The sequence below is a fragment of the Bombus pyrosoma genome, linkage group LG3 (assembly GCF_014825855.1).
Source record: "Bombus pyrosoma isolate SC7728 linkage group LG3, ASM1482585v1, whole genome shotgun sequence".
Classification (NCBI taxonomy): domain Eukaryota; kingdom Metazoa; phylum Arthropoda; class Insecta; order Hymenoptera; family Apidae; genus Bombus; species Bombus pyrosoma.
Window position 1 is genome coordinate 15,702,659 of NC_057772.1, and position 18,314 is coordinate 15,720,972.

General features: G+C 44.9%; 1 protein-coding gene across 5 annotated transcripts in view; it reads right to left on the reverse strand.

Annotated features, from left to right (window-relative positions):
- The window catches only part of LOC122565878 (stress-activated protein kinase JNK), a 40,704-nt gene that overhangs the window by 7,037 nt on the left and 15,353 nt on the right, over nucleotides 1-18,314 (reverse strand). For 2 of the 5 annotated variants that reach the window (XM_043722354.1, XM_043722353.1), the window contains exon 2: nucleotides 140-201. The exons of 1 other annotated variant lie outside the window; for it this stretch is intronic. In XM_043722354.1, the coding sequence (XP_043578289.1) occupies nucleotides 140-201 (62 nt within the window). Of the gene's footprint in view, nucleotides 1-139; nucleotides 202-11,267; nucleotides 11,306-18,040; nucleotides 18,296-18,314 lie in introns of those variants that run through there. 2 more of the 5 variants (XM_043722356.1, XM_043722357.1) reach the window with 2 other exon arrangements.

Below are 18,314 nucleotides of genomic sequence, written 5' to 3' on the forward strand. Positions count from 1 at the left end.
AGGGGTTCGCATCAGAAACGGTCGTCGTCAAATTTTTCGTTTGTTTAAAAAACAGTGCAGGCTAGTCAGAAACGAAACTGGCAACACGACGAAACATTATGAAAAACGACCATGTTCTGACTCGTCGTCGAAAACTTACCATAAACAAACGGCCATTGTGAACGCTCGATGACGAACGACTGAATCTGAAGCGGGCGAGATCTGCAATCAAAATAGAAAAAGCAACGTAAATGTATGTTTAAGCGCGAGTCAAAGCGATTTCCACAACGAGGAGGAATTTTGTCGAGGAAAAGTTCAAGTCGCCGTGACGAAAAAGTTAATCGGTAATGTAACGTTTATACGTTTGGATTTTTCAACGCAACTTTACACAAACAAGATCGCGTGTTTCGTAGACACGGATCGAGTAAATCTAGACGAATCGCCGACATTATGTCGTTTTGCGATGCTGGAAAAACGGTAGAACGAAAACCAATAATTCTCTCGACAACGAGGAATCGCGTCGAGCGTCGTCCAATATCGATTCGAGGGCTGGATTTTGCCAATGTATTGCCAGTGCTTTCTCGCCGATATCGTTGGGACGGACATTCTTGCGGACACCGATGCATACTAGAACGTGCAACATAGGCAGGTCGATAGCGCGAAATGCAATCGGAAGGAATAGATCGGCTAGGTGCGTTAATGCCGAGTCCACATTGACCAAAGTTATGTATTCGTCAATAGAAATAGCATTGTATCTAATCCACATTGGAGCTCGCGAACAGAATTCGAGCAATTCTGTCGTGAACGAGAAATGTTTGAATGTACCGAAATTCCTCACTTTCTTGTACAGTTTCACCTTGTTTTCCACCCACTTACCAGCCATCTTTCGTCGTCACGACCATAAGGTAAAAACAATTCTTGTCTCAGTGTCGTGCCAACTGCGAGAACGAGAAAACGAAACATCGGTGTAGCTGAACGTCGGACAAATTACCGTGGGAAACTTCATTTTCGTCGTTGCCAAGAGATTGCCAGTGAGATACACGTAACAAGGAATGGCAATCGAGTATACCGTATTACCGTATTACCGTATTAACGTACTTAACGACGTCCTAATCGTGTCGACCGTTGTTCCGTTTATAGCGTCGCCAACAGCCGGAAGCGATGTCTTTTTCGCCGCAGAAAGTAATTTACTCTGGAGTAACATCGTTACGGAATGACACCTTAATCTCCGGCAGAGAAAGAAAGAACCGACGATCGTCAATTTTCTTTAGGCTACGCTAGAGTAATTGTGCTCCAACGTTTCTTTCGAAACGTCAGGCAAGATTCGCAAAAATATAACTAGCGTCTCGAGCAGAATCGCCAGTTATCGAATTACAAGACGCGCAGCAGTTTCCTCTCTTTAAATAAGGTAAGTCATGTACGCACCATCTATATCGCGAATATCTCGAACTTTCTGTGATTTCGAGCCAAAATCTACCATCTGCGCGATATTTATTACTAACGATAAACGTATTTCCATCGAGGAAAAAGGAAAAGGAACGCCCGATAACAGAATCGTCTAATAGAAGACTCTAGGTATCTACTACGACAGATAGTAGGCAAGAGGGAAGAAACAGGACAACGAAGCGGAGAAGAGTGGCGCGCATCCGTCGATACTCGGACAGGATCGTTTCGAGTTCCGTCGAGCAAAGACGAGCTGCGCGTCAACCGCGCATAGTGTACACAGTGCAGAGCAGCAACCGCGAACGTCGATTCGGATATTAAATTTTCTCGCCACCGGCGAGGCAAGACGTATTTCCCAGAGGATGGTGCTGGTGTTTTCGGTGGGTCGCGCTCGCGCTCTCGCCCGCCGTTTTCCCTCTCGCGTCGCCCTCGTATTCCCATTTCCCTTTATCCGCGGCCAAAGTAATTGCACCGACTCAGAAAATCATCGTCGTTTAATTCTTTCGAGAATGCCGGATTCGTTACCGTTTGAATTCATTTGCGTAATTGCGCCGTATCCCGACATCGGCAGATATCTCGAGAACGAGGCTACCACCTTGTCGGCCGACTTTTTATATCGATCCCCTGGAAATCGGTGAGCCCCGGATTAAATTTCGCGGCGTCGATTCAACCGCCTGTAATTGCTTCGAAGCGTGTCTTCTCCCTTCGTACGGTTTAACGCCTCGAAATTCCGAGCGAATCCAATTCCCTTGTTCAACGTTCGCGCGCGCCAACATCCTCTCCGATGGCCGACTTTACAACCATCGCCCCATCGATTGTTCGGCGTCGCGTCGCGCTCTATCGACGAGTCAGCGCGGAGGAAGAAACCCTTCAAAGCTGGCATTGCCGGGAAGATGAGAGAAAGATCGACGCGCACGATATCGCGAGCGAGCCCCTGTGCCGCACGCCGACTGCTTATCAGAGAGCAAATGGCGAACCTTTCTGAAACGAAAGGTCGGGACATCGAAGAGCTGTCGAAAAATAATTAAACATCGAACGAGAAAAATGTCTGGTGCACACGTTCGACGTGTTTTCGAGGGGAGATCGTCGTACAGAGAAATACGGGATTTACGAAATACAAAATCAACCTTGCATAATTGTAATTAAATAAATAATTGTGATAATGAGTTTTCAGCGAAAATTGGCAATGCCATTAAGAAATGTTTTCGAAATATATATTTCCTTGCTAAAAAGTTGTTCACCTAGATACTTACTCCGCGTCAAGATAATAAATTACCTCGATTTGACGTAATTCGCATGCAAAAATAATTTCCTCCGCATCTCTCGAACGATTTCAACCACTTCTAACATTTGTCGGATAAAAAGTTCCTCGCGATAAATTTCAACTCCGCCCATCGCAATACCGCACTCGGTCGCGAAGCAAACTGGTGCTAGAGATTTTGCCATGAACGAAGAAAGAAAAAGTCAAGAACGATGAAAATTTTAAAGAAGGATTTTCCTGCCAAGCGAATCCTAAGCGAACCAAAAGCATAAGCATGGGGGTTCCAAGGACTCGGCCGTAAATACCGGTTTTAGTTGTCAGAGATGATGCACGAGCTAAGAGATAGGGAACGAAACGTCGCCAAAGGACGCAAGGGGTCCCACGCCCTCGATAACTCCGACCAACGACCATCGATATTATCTACCGAGGGGCAGAAATACGAATGACAAATCCGGAATATACGAAAGCCCGGCGATAAAAAAAGGTATCGCTTGTCCGTGGGATATCTGTACCGCGATTCTCTCCAGCTGCGACACAGCCGCGGATCGACTGGGCTCGAGCGAATGAGAGCGAAGCACGGGGTTGAATCTCGATCGGGCATAGACCCAGGTCGTGCCGCGGCGCAATGCTTCGTTATCGAAGGTTAATTTGGTCGTGGAGCTCGTCACGGTAATTAATTTCGATTGGTATTCCGAATCGGCCGCGAAACGTCTCACCTCCGCGCGTGCCACCGATAATTACCAACGACGAACGAGGCTGATTGCCTACAACTGCCAACGCGACGGAAGGGAAACGCGCCAAGGAATTCGAAAGTTCGTTGACCGAAATTTCGAGAGCCCGCGAGTAAGCGGCCGACGGTAGATCGAAATGCTGGGTGAACCTCGAATAGATGGACGGACGGGCCGAACGAAAGTAAAAACGAACGCCGGAGAGAGCATGTTTCCGCGGAAACTATAACAGCCAGTTAGTCTAGAAACGAAAACTCCAAACTCTTGTCGCGCTTGCGTATTTAGAGTACGACGTTTTCGACTTTGTAGCAACTATTTCAGTTTTCGTGACTTTTCAGCGAATCTTAGACGTTGTCCGAGTTAACGAACACGAACCCTAATCAGTTTCACGATATACAACCGATAAACTTTTTATTACGCTATCTAACACACTTCACAGTCTAAAGTTTCAAACGAAATAATAATTCACGAATTACTTAACTTTAGATTTAACCTGATTATTTAGACTTATCAAGTATCCTAATACTTACGAATATCGTCCGATACCTCCGCCTTAATTCGCATCACACTCGTTTGTCACACAATCGATACTTCCGACTGGAACAGATTTTCGATTCGCCAATGGACACTCGCTTCACTCGTCGATATTTTTTGCTCGTTCGAGGACTCGCAATGCAGTTTGTGCTTGGAAGAGCGTGCGTTGCGTCACGAGGGCACAGATTATCGGAACTCGTGACCACGTCCCGATCAATCCTAACCATCCCTCCTATATGCACAGTTCTTGGCCATCGGAATTAGGACAATTCAAAACTTTCGATATTTTGCATCCTTTCAGTAAAATTGACAGGGATTAGCGAATATCGATAACAAAGGAGTTTTGTCGATTACCAAGGTGTTGTACACACACGGATAGGCGAAAAACAGTAATTTTCGTTTCCTTCATTTCTCTTCGTTACAGATCCTATGCTTTCCAGCTCGAATTTTGTCGTCGACACCGCTAAGACAACAACGTTCCTTTGTCTGCCATTCCGCGCATTCCGTCGATACGATAGTAAAACATCGCACGGTCGCGACGAGAATAACACTTTGCTGGGAAAATTTAAAAGTCTAGTCTCGTGCTGTGCCCGTGAGAGAAACGCGCGATTAATGGCGAACGCATTTTTTGGATGCGTCTCAGTTTCGATGGCGAAAACGCCGAAAGATACGAAAGAAAGAAAATTAAGATTCCTTGTGAGAAAATCCAAATTGGCAGGTTGCGAAGACGAAGAACGTGTCGCGGCGGAAGACGAGGAAAGCCTCGGGTGTCGCGTGCCGTCGCGTCTTCGCCTCGTCTGCTTTTCTCCGCTCCTTTTGCCCAGGCAGCTCCGTTGTTCTCGGTTCGCGGCCATTTCTTTCGCCCGTCCCGTCGCGTCGCGTCGTTCCCCGACGAGTTATGCAACGAGGAGATGCCACCGTCGAGGAATGCCGTTAATTGGCCGAAAATAAATGCCGCCGTTGAACGTCTTTCTCTGCTGCGTGCTCGCATTCGAGCAATGTCGCTTTGCTTCCTCTCGTCTCGTTTCGACCCGTCCGCACTTTTCTCGCTCCGCGTCACTCGATCGGTCGGACTACCGACGATTTTTTGACACCGAGACGACTTCGTTGTCGCAAACCGAGACCGCCGGAGACGCGAATCTCCGTCGCTGTATTTTAAAGATAGCTCGGGAAAGCGATAGACGCGAGACGGTCTCCTATACGAAACGACAACGACCGCGGCCCCAACCGTTACCGATAGATTCGAATCTATTTAAAGGACACGCGTTCCTCTTCGCAAAAAGAACATCTCGTCTAGACCTTGAAACGGCAGTCGGCTAAAGGTAGGATTTTCTATAAACGTCAGACGAAAGCTACGCGTCTAGACGCTCGTATCTAAGACGTTCGTAAGAATCTTTTTGCTGACAATCGTCTCGATTACGGCCTGACGAATTACGAAGCCTCTAAACGAAAAGATAACGATGGTATTATAGACTGACCTATTTCAAGCCGTCGACATTCTGTCTTCTTATTTTCGACCTCGCATCTCCCTACTCGGTCCTTCTTTCGATCGAAGGAGCTCAGGTACGCGACGAGCATTACGCCGATCACGTGGAACGGTTCTCCGGAGGATTTCGCGAATCCGATGACCCGTCAATTTGCCAGGCGTCACGTTTCTCTTTCTGCCGATAGGTCGCCGCCGTCCAACGACAAAGTGCTTTTCTCCCAACAGCCCCTTTCGTTTCCTCGAAAATGGAGTCGACCTCTTTCGGAAAAAAATTTAGTAGGGCGTTGCGACTCTGCCTATTTCAACGTCAAATAGATTTTTCTTTCTGGCCAAAAAGTAAGAAGGTAAGGTATGAAAATAGAAGGAGATGGAGCTGGCAAATAACAAGAAAAAGACGGGCGATTCTTTCTTTACCCCGATACGATGCAACATAAGGAAAAGCCGAGAAAAACACGATGGAGGCCATTGCGGATTTACGAGCGTGAACGTCAACGTGTGGCGTTCGCATAGTTAACGATGGAACGATAAATCAATGCGTTTACCAGCCGGCGAGGGATGGACGCGCCTTGTAGATGAACCGAACGATATTTATGCAACGAACCGGTTGCGTATTCGTGGTTGGTTGAGTCGCATGCACGACCGCGTTCGCAACGGAGCGACGCGACGACGCGACGGTACGGTTACGATAGCCGAGTTCTCGTACCTCGTCGCTCCGCTAGGCTTCCAACGGACAGCCGCATTGTTTCGCACCCCTTCGCGCGTATCTATCAATCTCGTTTCGGTTTCATCGGCGTTGTACTACGCCGCTCGAACGACTGGCAAATTGATTCCTGTCGTTAAACGACCCTATGAAATTGCTGTCTATGGAAAATTCAACGAAATGCGGTAATTCTCGGCTAATAAACGCATTCTCGCCCTTTGCGGTGCACGCAGAACTATCCTCGTCAACTCTTCGATCTGCTACCATGGAGCGTTATCCGTAACCCGTGATCGAAGATATCTCACTTACCAAAATGATACCAGGCACGATCATGTTTTTTTGCATACTTATGATTAAACAAGAACGATCAGACGAACAGCAGCCCGATTCTCTCTCTCTCTTTCTTTTACTCGCGCTCGATGTTTCTCTCGTCCTCGATACATTTAAAAACCGAGCGAGTCCAAGAAAGACGATAGACGATAATTCTTAGAATAGCGAGTAAGTAAGTACCTTTCTCGATAAGAGTAACGTAGCGAACCCGAACACCAAAGTCGCATTTACTAACCGAAGATTACTGTATTTTCGTTTTAATTCGTCCAACGCGCGTGCATCGTAGAAAGAGGCCTCGATTACTCGCGCAGCTGGCACGGAGAGCTCTCGGTTATTCGCATCAAAGCTTCCGTTCTTGCCGGCTGTTCGTCTCGTTTGCTCTCTACCCGTCCCTTCCGGAATCTAGGATGATCTCTCCACCATAGTTTCCGCCTCTTCCCTCCTACTTCTGCCGAGTCGGTCTTTTCAGCCGAACAAACCATTCCCTTTTCTCCCTTATACCGGCATTCTCGCGTATACGATGAAAATGACTCGAGGCAGCGGCTCGAGTCTGTGCCAGCGAACGAGGAGCGGAATCGTCGCGACGCGAATGCAACGGCAACCCGTGGAAAATTTTCTACCGACGAAACGCGACGCGCCGTTCGATTATAGGCTGCGTTCTCTAATTGCGCAAAAGTAACCCAGTCGCTCTCAATTGCACCAAATACACATAATTCGGAGATGTCTTCCTGTCGACGAAACTTTTAGTTAAGCCTATGGAACTCTGTGAAAGTTTGTGTTCTACGGTGCTTGAAACGCGACCTACTATGCGAATTCGTACACGATGCATCGCGATGAAGAGAACCGTGCAATGGCTAACGTATAAACAGGAAAGTTATGCCAAATTCAATTTGCACGCACTCACCAAAACATTTGCACGTTTTCCATAGGAACGGTAATGAGATATCGCTGTACCGAAACAGCATTGTCGTATTGATGAAATTTGATTCGTTGGAAACTTCAGCGAAGCGACCGATGAAAATTATTCCACCGATAAAACTTTCAAACGATCGGCTACCGATCATCGTGACCGTAATGTCGGAACACGCGTTGCGAGCGATGTTCGGCGTTACGAAAGGAACACCTGAGCTTGATCGACGATAGCCAGAACGCTACGAGTTGAAACGGTTGGCCGGCACGCGATGCTTCTCGAACATCGATCCTGGCTCAGCTGACTTTCAGTCCACTCGCGTGCCTTTCCTTACGGTTCGATACGGCTGTTTTTAAACGCTGAACACAATCCACGTAGAAGGAAGCGAAACGCGTAGGCGAATTGTCGCGGAAGGGTAGAATCGCAGAGAACGGTGCACTGGAAATACTTGGAAATTTAGACGAGCAGTGACATCGTTAAAAGTCTCGAGTGCATCCCCTTTGATTTAAAATGCAAATTTTTGTCGAAGAAACGAAGGGAGCGGAAAGCTACGAGATTGTCGACCGAGCGACTACTATCGCGACTGTAAACTTTCCTCCCGTTTCCTTTCGGTACTTGCGAGACTAGCGTCGCGATAACCCATCCAAGAAGCGCGCTAACAACCTCTCTATTCTACATCTCGTCGTCGACATTCCTTTCCTCTCGCCGACTCGCCTTTCTGTTAAATGCATTCGGTAACGAAAAGCCGATATTCGGCGAACAGACTCGCGCTATCGGCAGAACTCGACAGCTCGTTTTAGAGATTTTGCCGATGGGCAGGTTGCGCGACGACATCGACGAAACCACCTGCTTACGAGCCAGCCTCTGCTCGCAAAACCATCGTTGTTCGTTTTCCCTATCGAATTTCGATACCTATTCGCTGCTGCCAGTGGCGCCTTTGTTCCGTCTCTTCTTAAACGACGGTCCAACCACGGTAACGTCGTCGCTCATCCGCGCGCTTTCGTTTTACGACGATTCAACGAGAAACTTTCTCGATCCTGCGCCAAACTAATTGACCAAACTTTTTCTTTGTTTCCGCTAATAAGAGATAGAGAAAATAAACGATCGAGCAGACGTCGCATCCCGATTAGCTCGTTCGCCAATTTGATCGGAGGGTTCATAAAGTCGGTATAAGCCAGCAGCATAATCACACTGAAGAAATTTTAATGTGTTTTGTATCTATAACAGACATAATATATCCATATTGAATTTCTATAAATGTTCAGAAACTTGTACTTTCGTGAGCCACTGTACGTAACTTCTACGCTTAATGGTTTAAGCATGAGAATTCAACGACAAGATTCGCGCAAACAAATGTTATTATTATTATTATTGTTGTTGTTGTTGTTGTTGTTGTTGTTGTTGTTGTTGTTGTTGTTGTTGTTATTACACGGGCCGAGCCCAATAATAAGTACGAAAGAATATAATAATAAACGCAGTGAGGAAAGTAAGAAAAGAAAGTGAATATAGAAAAAACAACGAAATAAAATAAGAAAAAGGGGATGAGAAACGGGAAAAAGAATATTATTGGAAAGCTTTACGTGATGGAGGGATATTGTAGAGCTACAATTTATATGTGTTTGAAGCGTCCGAAGAGGCCGATATTTTCAGCGTATCGATTTGCTAATTTAATAATTCCGTTTAATGGATCTCGGGTGCTGTAGCATATTTTGGTAGTTGACGGCCACAAATCAAAGAAGTTGATCAGGTCTTAATGCACGCGGTGGTGTATACAGGTTTATATGGATGGTGGGGTGGAGTTGATTTTGCCGTTCATTAAAAATAAAAACGGAAGATCTGCTACAATTTCGTGGATTTCGAGACTAGATAGGCGGATAACATTATCTAAAATGGAAAAGTTATTACGATGATGAAATGACATTCTAACGCCATACTTATAAACAGTAAATCTAAGAAATTTCTGATAAATTCTCTCCAACAGAGATACGTATTTGCCGTATGCGATATAATTGCGGTCCAACTAATAGAGAAATTTTAGAGTTGGCACATTGGAAATTCCGAAGACGCGCGAGTAGTGAACCCAAGAGTTTTCAGCGATTCTTTCACAATGTTAGAGCAATGTTTTGACAAATTCAAAATACGTATGAAAATACTCTAAGATCGTAGGCCGCGATAATCTCTGTCAAGGTGCAATTCGATAGATTATAGCTAAGACAATTGGAATCGTTTTACATGAATATCTATATAGTAATAGTATGACATTTAGAAAAGTTCAAGTCCAATTTATTTAATACACACCAATTACAGAGCTTACTGAAGTCAGACTGTAATTATATAGCGTCGTGGTGGTTAGAGATCCGCTTAAATATTTTTAGATTTTTATCGCAGTATCCCAACGAACAAAAGCCGAATAAAATTCCCCAGAGATTTTCCACTAAACGAGGACGCTGCGTCGTCCTTAATGTTCCAACGCTATTCCGCGAACTTGTTCGGAATATCGATGGAACGCCTGCGCCAACCACGGACTGAACTATCTTAACGAACCGTGTCACTCGTATGCTTCTCGCTGAGTTAATACAGCCCTATGATATAGATCGCAACCGAGAATTTCAAATATCCAAAACACGTTCTAGAAAATTCGTAGGAAGGCGAATGTAATTCTCTTCCCTAGATACGTACGTATCTTTACTGACCGATCTCATCCTGAGGAAGTTCGCGGCGAGAATCGGTGACCTCCCATCACGACATCTCGTCTAAATCGCCTGGAAACAAGTGTAAACGGCCGGGTTTCGCCCACACTGGCCGGGCTATTGGCACGAATGATCACTCTGATTCAAATCTCTCGAACATCTCTGTTATTGTAATGGAAAAGCTGCAGATAGTAACCAAGTATCTTACTTCAAACACTTAACGATTTGTTAATAGAGAAATTAAGAAATGATAGATTTCTTTAGAAAGAAAGATAAAGGTGAAATCTGATACAGAAATTTCGACCGCACATGGAGAGGAATCATCGGTGATACGTTCGATTCAGTCCACGAGTCCGGCGTCGCGGAGACGCCATCGCGCCGACGCCGTCGATAGTGGAGCTAGGAAAACATTCGCAGTTGCAAATTACTCGTGATACGCCAGCATTAAACGTTTACGCGTGTGTTTCGCGTAACGGGGAAATTTACGAGATCGCAAGTTCGATTTACGAACCAACGAAACATCTGCGGTTGGAAGTCGCTGGTGCACCGAACTCGTCTCGAGCCTCGAGCAGAGCAGAAGAAGCAGGAAACGAGCGGCGCGCGTGCCACGCGTACTCTGGCGCATCGTTGCACACAGGAAGCGGAACAAGAGGAGAAAAACGAGACCAAGACCGTGTCTTCTTTGGTCGAAGATTTCGCGATGGTGGCACTTCAAAGCGACGACGGCCGCGTAGAAACGGAGCTGGTCCGTTTCTTAGAACGCTTTGCGAACCGTCGCGCCGCGAGAACTTCGGTCGCTTCATTTGCTGGATTTAGAATGAATTATCGGGGTATTAACGTTGCGCGGACAAGTAATGCTCCTCCACCGTACGATCTACGACGTACCATCCCATTCTCGGATCTTGTCGGTTTTCCTTCTTTGCACAGTGGCCTGGAAAATCAGATTTCACAGCCAAAATCCTAGTTTTTCAACTTCAACGTTTCACAGAAATTGTTCTTTTACGGATTAACAACTTTATTTCTCCTTTCGAATAATTCTATGATCAATAAACTGATTATAATCAAATCGACAGATTTTACGCTTAAAACGCCCTGCGCAATGAAATACGTTCTCGTATATACAAGTGTAAGCTTTTACGCTCTTTATTCTTCCGTTTTTGTTTGTAAAAAAATGTTTTACGAGAAGTTCAACGAAAACTCACTCACCGAATCGCTACTCCGTGTTCTTGTCGTGTTCGCGATACCTAAAACAAAGAAATGCGTATTCGACGACAATGGACATGATGTAGGCGCGTGAAAATAAATCATCACGTAAATTCGGCTTTCAATCGCCCAGTTGATCGAAAGGAACGCTAGACAGCTTCGAAATGCGAAGGATCGATCGAAGAAACTTCCTAAAAATACGAGCCGACCATCGACAGTTCCCGAAATTAACCATGCATTGCAATAGGCGATTTTCAATCGATAGAACACGATCGCGTTTCTTCGAGTAATTTCGTAATTAGATCACAACTTCTACGTCTCGACGGGAAGCTTGGTAACTCGTAAGCGTTTTGACAGGGCTTCGGGTCTTTTTCTTCGCAGCACAGCTTGTCAAAGCCAAAGCGATTAGCACGAAAAAGTGGAATGTGTTTCAAAGACGATTCGAGTTTCCAATCTAAACAGAGATCTAAATATAATCGAAACATCGGAAATGTTTCTCTTGCCTCTAACCGCTTTGCAAATAGAGTACAATTCTGAATTTTCTGCGCGACGGAACGTAGCGTAACCACGATATTCGCTTTGCTCTCGGGAGTGCTTTTGTGACGGCGCGTCACATTCGTTGTCTGCGTAAAATGATTACCAACGACCGCTGCCTCCATCTCTTGCCCCACTGCTATCGATCCTGCTTATTTATAGCGATACAGGAAAACGGGAATCTGGTCGTCGTACTTCAAGAAGTTTGCATACGACGAGTCTGGTTCGCGCGAAAATTGAGCTTGCCTCTTTCGATCTTCTGTCAAGTACGCGTTAGAAACTGCGTTGCGCCTATTAACCCCTTCAACCCTGGTGAAACGCGATACGCCCGAGTAAATGTTTCCGATTCCCTGTTGTTGGCCTTTTAAGGCTTGCCTTCTAAGGTTGAAAGATCAACGAAGCAAGAAACGCGTCTATTAACGAGCACTACTTTTAGAAAGCGACGATTCGCTCGAAACCGAAACCAGCGAGAAAGTTTCGACTTTGCCAATCGCGTGGCTTCGGTTGCGGTCATCCCTGAGACTCCCCGAGGCTTTCCTAGGTCGTGTTCGATCGAATCGAGCAGCAAGTATCTACCACTCGGTCGATTGGCTCTTTGAATTAAAGCTAATTGTTGAAAACCACCTAAATGTAGAAACGCCATCGATAATCCAGTATCAGATTTAATGCTATGTTTCGAAGGATGTCACTGCGACGAGATCGTACGGCGAAAAAGCCTAGCCGCGACCGAGAAAGAACAGTCAGCTGTCGGACGTTGCCACTGAAGTAACGTTTGCAACGAACGTCGCGAAGCGACCCGATGCGCCACTGTAAAAGCTGCACGCGAAATTCCACCGAATAACGCCAGCTCTTCTGGATTTCCATAACAACGGCTATTTAAATTAACATTCACTGTGCAGCCACTGAAAAATCTAAGCGACGTTTCTCGTACTATGACCTCACCGTGCCGGAAATTCGGTTCTTACGAAAATCTGGACATGTTGAAAGCGTCGTAAAGCAAATAATCAGCGAGATATTCTTGCGAGTGGTACTGGTAACTGACGTAGATGAAACGTGATTGCTATTGTGGGAAAATGCGGTGGATGCGAAATATGACACCTCAGCTTCGACAAAGATACAAATCCTTAACGTGTGTACGCTAGCTCATGAAAATATTTGAACATTTCCCATAGAAAATTTTCATGTTCCTATTGTACGTGTTATATAAAACAGAAAATACAAATCGCGTGCCAAGAATTACACACTGAGGAGATGGCAAGTATCGCCGCTTTCTTCCTCAACATTCGTGTTTTGACTACGCTATTCCACGCCGCCAAAACAACCCACGATTTATCACCGATGTTGCATCGGAGAAACAACGAGGACAATGAGAAATCTCATCCACCGATGTTTATCGATACGGACGACGTTCTCGTTTTCGATTTGCCTACTAGACGGAGGAACAACGGTTTTAGCGGGGTGCTTGCTTCTCTCGACAAACACAGCACCTTTTGAAAGTAAATCGAACAAGGATGCAATAAAATCCTAACGAACCGCGAAATTAGCAACGTAAACTCGATACGACGTGTAACTAGTGTAGCTGACAATAAATGGAAATACATACACGTTACAAATTTTCGCGTTATTATATTAAAATTATTAAAAATTTTACTGGTCACGTTACCATTTTGCACAAAAACATCAGAACGAAGACAATCGAGCAATTAATTTCTTCATAGCCTGCGACAGAAATTGTTTTTCCATTAATTACGAACCCTCATCGTGTAAAAGTGGAGTTACTAGCTTAGTAACGAGAGCCAGCATTCATCATTTTCTTCGCTTTTCTGTTACATTTGTGTCCGTTGCAGGCACCCTCGACGAGAGCGTAAAACGTGTAGTCTCAAATGTAACCAGCGAATGTGAGTACGACGAGCACTCGCGGCCATATTAACCTACGGAGACCGGGGTAAAGTGTTCTCCGTACCTTCGAAACGAATCGTATCATCCGCCCTTCTTCGCAATCCTTGCTAGAAACCTAACGTTCGAGAACAATCCAATCGTCGCGGAGCCTGACGACGAATGCGCGGCGGTTCGACCAGACAAAATCGCTACAACCCTGTCCTCGCTTCCAAGAGGAGCAGAGGGGCAGAAATGGTGAAAAGTAGAGGCAACTAAGCAAAATAACGCGCGATTTAGCAACTTGTATGCCAAGAGGCTGGGTAGCTCTCTATCCAGGGGACGACTTTCCATAAATCATAGCGACTCGTGAAACTGCTACAAACCGCAAGCATACAAATGAGAATGCAAATTTTGGAGCGTTACAGCTCTTTCTCTCGGATCTGGTGCTAACTCGCGCGTTTCATAATTCTCTAGGGAGATCTCATACTCCTTAACTCGCCTTTCCCTTCTTCCCCTTCATCGACGATCTTCTCTGTACGTCGCCTTCATTGTCTCTGCGTGCTCCTGTTCGATATCGTAAACTTAACTTACGCCGCCAGCAAAGTTGCTTCGATAAACGGAAGAGTGTTCCTGTGCGGCTTCTCCTAGCTCGAATCCTTTAGCCGCCTTTCCCACGGTGGTTTCTCCTGCTAGTTCCTTTTACCATTGACGTTACACTTATCTCCATAGTTGGAGAAGGTTTATGTAGAACAACGCGACGAGGGAACGACAAAGCCAATTTACCAACACGAACTCCGACACCGTTAGCGAGTGTTTTAGCGATCGTGTTATCGTTTCTATCGAGTCAATCGTCCTACTTATCTCTCTCTTTTTTTCTTATCGAATAGCTTTAAAGCAATTTGCAACTTACCAAAGTTAAGTTTTCCTGTGCTTTGTCTGATGTTGTTGTCGAATCGTCGACATTTTAGATCGACCACGAGCTTCCTTCCCGACATGTTCAATTGCGAACAACCAGAGAACGTTTGTATAACTGCGATCCGAGAATTCGTTAAATTCGACGTATTGAAAAAAGTTGAAGAAAAAGAAACAGTGGCATGAAGTAACCTCGTAACCTCCGACACTACCTATCTATCTGTTTACACAAGAGCCTCAAGGACAGGATTTACGGAAGTTTGTAGTATCTAGGTGAATTTGACCGATCGTAAAGTCAACTTCAACATCTTTACGCGAGACATAAAAGAAGATTAAACGGCGAACGATCCGTGTCGTTTTACAACGTCTCGTCGAAAACGTCACAACACAAGCGGTTGTTTCTACCGTTATGTGTGTACTTGTATATGTATGTACTATACAAAATAGGTACCTACCTATATCTATATAAAATATCTATATGAAATACCTATATAAAACACCCATATGAAATAGGTATACAAAATAGGTAAATACCAAATAGGTCGTAAAGTCTACAAGCTAGGAAAAGTACGAATGTTTCAATGGTCGAAGCGATTTTAGGGATTTCGAAGGAGATAAGGAAGTGGCTGGATAATTTTCCCAGAAAATGCAATTTATCGATTGTTTTTTCGAAGTATGAAACTTTATCGCACACAAATTGCAGAATAAACATTAGCGTTGCTACCGGCGTACTTCGAGCGAAATGGTGGCAGACGCATTACGGTAACCGGGACTCGCATAAATTTTCCCGGTAAGAAAGCAGAAGCAGCCTTTTCAGCAATAAAGCGTACGCCCTACAAATGAGAAGCAGAGATAAGGGCAGCCACGGCTAATGCGAGACGTGCTCGATTATTCACAGACGCTTACCGATTCAACCTCGAGTCGACGTTGACGCCGTTCTTGTGCTTGACGAAAAGCCGTCGTTGTCTTTAAGCTCACGCTCAAAGCACCTAATTTATAAGACAACGTCGTCTGGCCCGAGCATCTTGACTTCTTCGGTACGGCTGCTATAAATCTTAGAGGAACGGCCCTCGAAAACACGTCAACGAATAAAAAGCTCGACTTTCGCGCCGTCGAAACTATTTCACCTTCGACTCTCGGAAAATCCGCATAATTTGTCAACCTTCCAATGGAATCTCGAAATCCCCTGCTTCAGGGGATACTGGGTGCGTTCGTAAAACGATTTATTGGCTCAAAAGCGACTGTCGTAAAGCAAGGACACAGGCGATAACACGTACGCGGGCAACTTGCGACCTGCACGATAGACAATGTCGCGGCGACGAATTTTATCGCTGATACGAACGATTCGATCCGATTCGGTTCGACTGCTCGGCTAAAAACATTTACCAGGGTTCATGAATTGTATTTTGCCCATCAAGCCGTAGCAGCATACCTCCTATCACCGTTGTTTTGACCGAGCGAGTGGCCAAGCAACTTAATCAAAGGACCCTCTGGGTTTCGGGTTCGGAAATTTCACAAGAATTCTGGAGGAAGACCGTGCAAATACTGTTCCTTTCTCCATTTTTATACATACGATAAAAGCCATCCTCGTCGTTTGCGAAAAAGGTATTACGGATAGTCATTTGCAGCGAAGGTCCATTTCGGGCAAGCACAATCTCGCTCCTACGAAATATACGCTATCGTTTGCCCCGAGGAGAAACGAAAACCCTCAAGAGAACCGATATATGTATAACCGTTTCTAAGAGATCAAGGATTCCTAAACGATAACGCAATGACGTCCTCCGGTTTACAACGCATTGCGACGTTCTCGGAAAATTTATGCGAAGAAATCTGATTTCCTTTAACTTGTAAATCGTACGATATGCGTGTTAATATCCGCAGATGATCTGAATGATTGCAAATAATCGTGAAACGTACAAAAGAAATATACAAAATGATTGTGTAGATTTGACAGTTAAAAAGTTACTGATTCTACGATTACAAAAGTTTCTAATTAAGGATCGACTCGTTAATACTACTAATTAATTAACTGTATAGACCAAAGTATGCATAAAAAAAGTGATTAGTGCCATGATTAAGCGTGCAAAAGATGATGGAGAGATCGAGAAATGGAAGAACCCAGCTGCCTTGCGTTTTTATGTAAAACAACGGAATATCGAGAGTATAGTTAACTCCGTCTCAACGGAATGCTTCTACGAGCAAACAGCTTTTGTCTAACCGGTGGAACTCGAAGCGAGAGATAGAGAAACACAGGGGGGGGGGGGGAAAGCACTCTTTCCACATGACGGAACGTACCCAAGAGGAAACGCGTAAACCTAAGCCATTCCAAATAACGAAAAGAGCTGCCAGGGGTGCGTGCCAGTTCGTTCCTGACTAATTTCAACTCACCTCACGAGTTAGTATCCCTGGTGATTATGTCGCATCCAAAACTATTATTCGTTCCAAACTATCCGTCCCTTTTGCTTTTCGAAGGTTTACGCGCGTTATCAAGCGTACAATATATAGAACGATGATGGCCAAATTATAGATTACGAACCGCATGCGGCTCGTACATTCTTATATAGCACTTACACGTCCACGGTGCTGACGATATAATTTGTCTGCAGGATTTAAAATATTTAGATAATAATTCTATAACGTTTATATTTGTAATAATTATATTTGGAAGAATGGAGACTGATTTGTTATTATTACGTTTTAAGTCTAAGATTATAAATATTTTTGGACAATAGATGGCCCGATTATCATAGAGACTGTTGCAATTATAGAAAAACGACTTTAACTGAATATCTTGAAATAACACTTCGAACATTCGACATCATAAAAGTTTCGAAACTCTTAAACTGGAAATTCTTTCAATCGAAATTCGATAAGCTAAGCCTCGAATATCTTTGAGAGATAATCGTAAACTGTATTACCATTTCCCGGTTGACGAGGGCAACTCGGTGTTACGAAAAGCCTACAAACGCGATCATGCATTCGATATCCTACTTTAACGACGTATCGCCACGCGACAACACGCAAACTCATAATTTCCCATTCTCATTCGAACAATAAAACATGCGGCAATGTTCGTCTCTTCGTTGCGTCGTGTCCCACTAATCAAAAACGACATAAGTGATACATCAGGCATAGCGATTAGTTTCTAATCGTAATGTTGTATACACGTATCGCACCCTTGCTATAGACAATTTCAAAACCGCATCGATCACTCCGTAGTACATATTTCCTAGTTTTCCGAGGTAACTCACTATTAATGAATCGTTCAAAACGAGGGGCATTGTGACGAGAATCGTGGAGGAACAGAAACAACATCAAGCTTCTTCCAAAGTTCTAAACGTGATTTCGAGTTTGTGAACACTCTACGCAGATTTGTCGCGTGTAAGCTAAACAACTTGAGAGAAGAAGGGTTGAGAAGAGAAGTTCGGGTATAGAGACATCCGTTTGCTTACCCTTTGACAACCCCCACGACGTTGACGATGACAAAACGATGAGGACGATGACGATGAGAACGATGACGATGAGGACGATGACGATGACGATGACGATGACGATGACGATGACGATGACGATGGCGATGACGATGACGAAGAGGATAACGACGATGAAGATGAAAACGGTGATCGCAGCGACAACGACGACGGCAACGACGACGGCAACGACGACGACGACGACGACGACGACGACGACGACGACGACGACGACGACGACGACGACGACGACGAC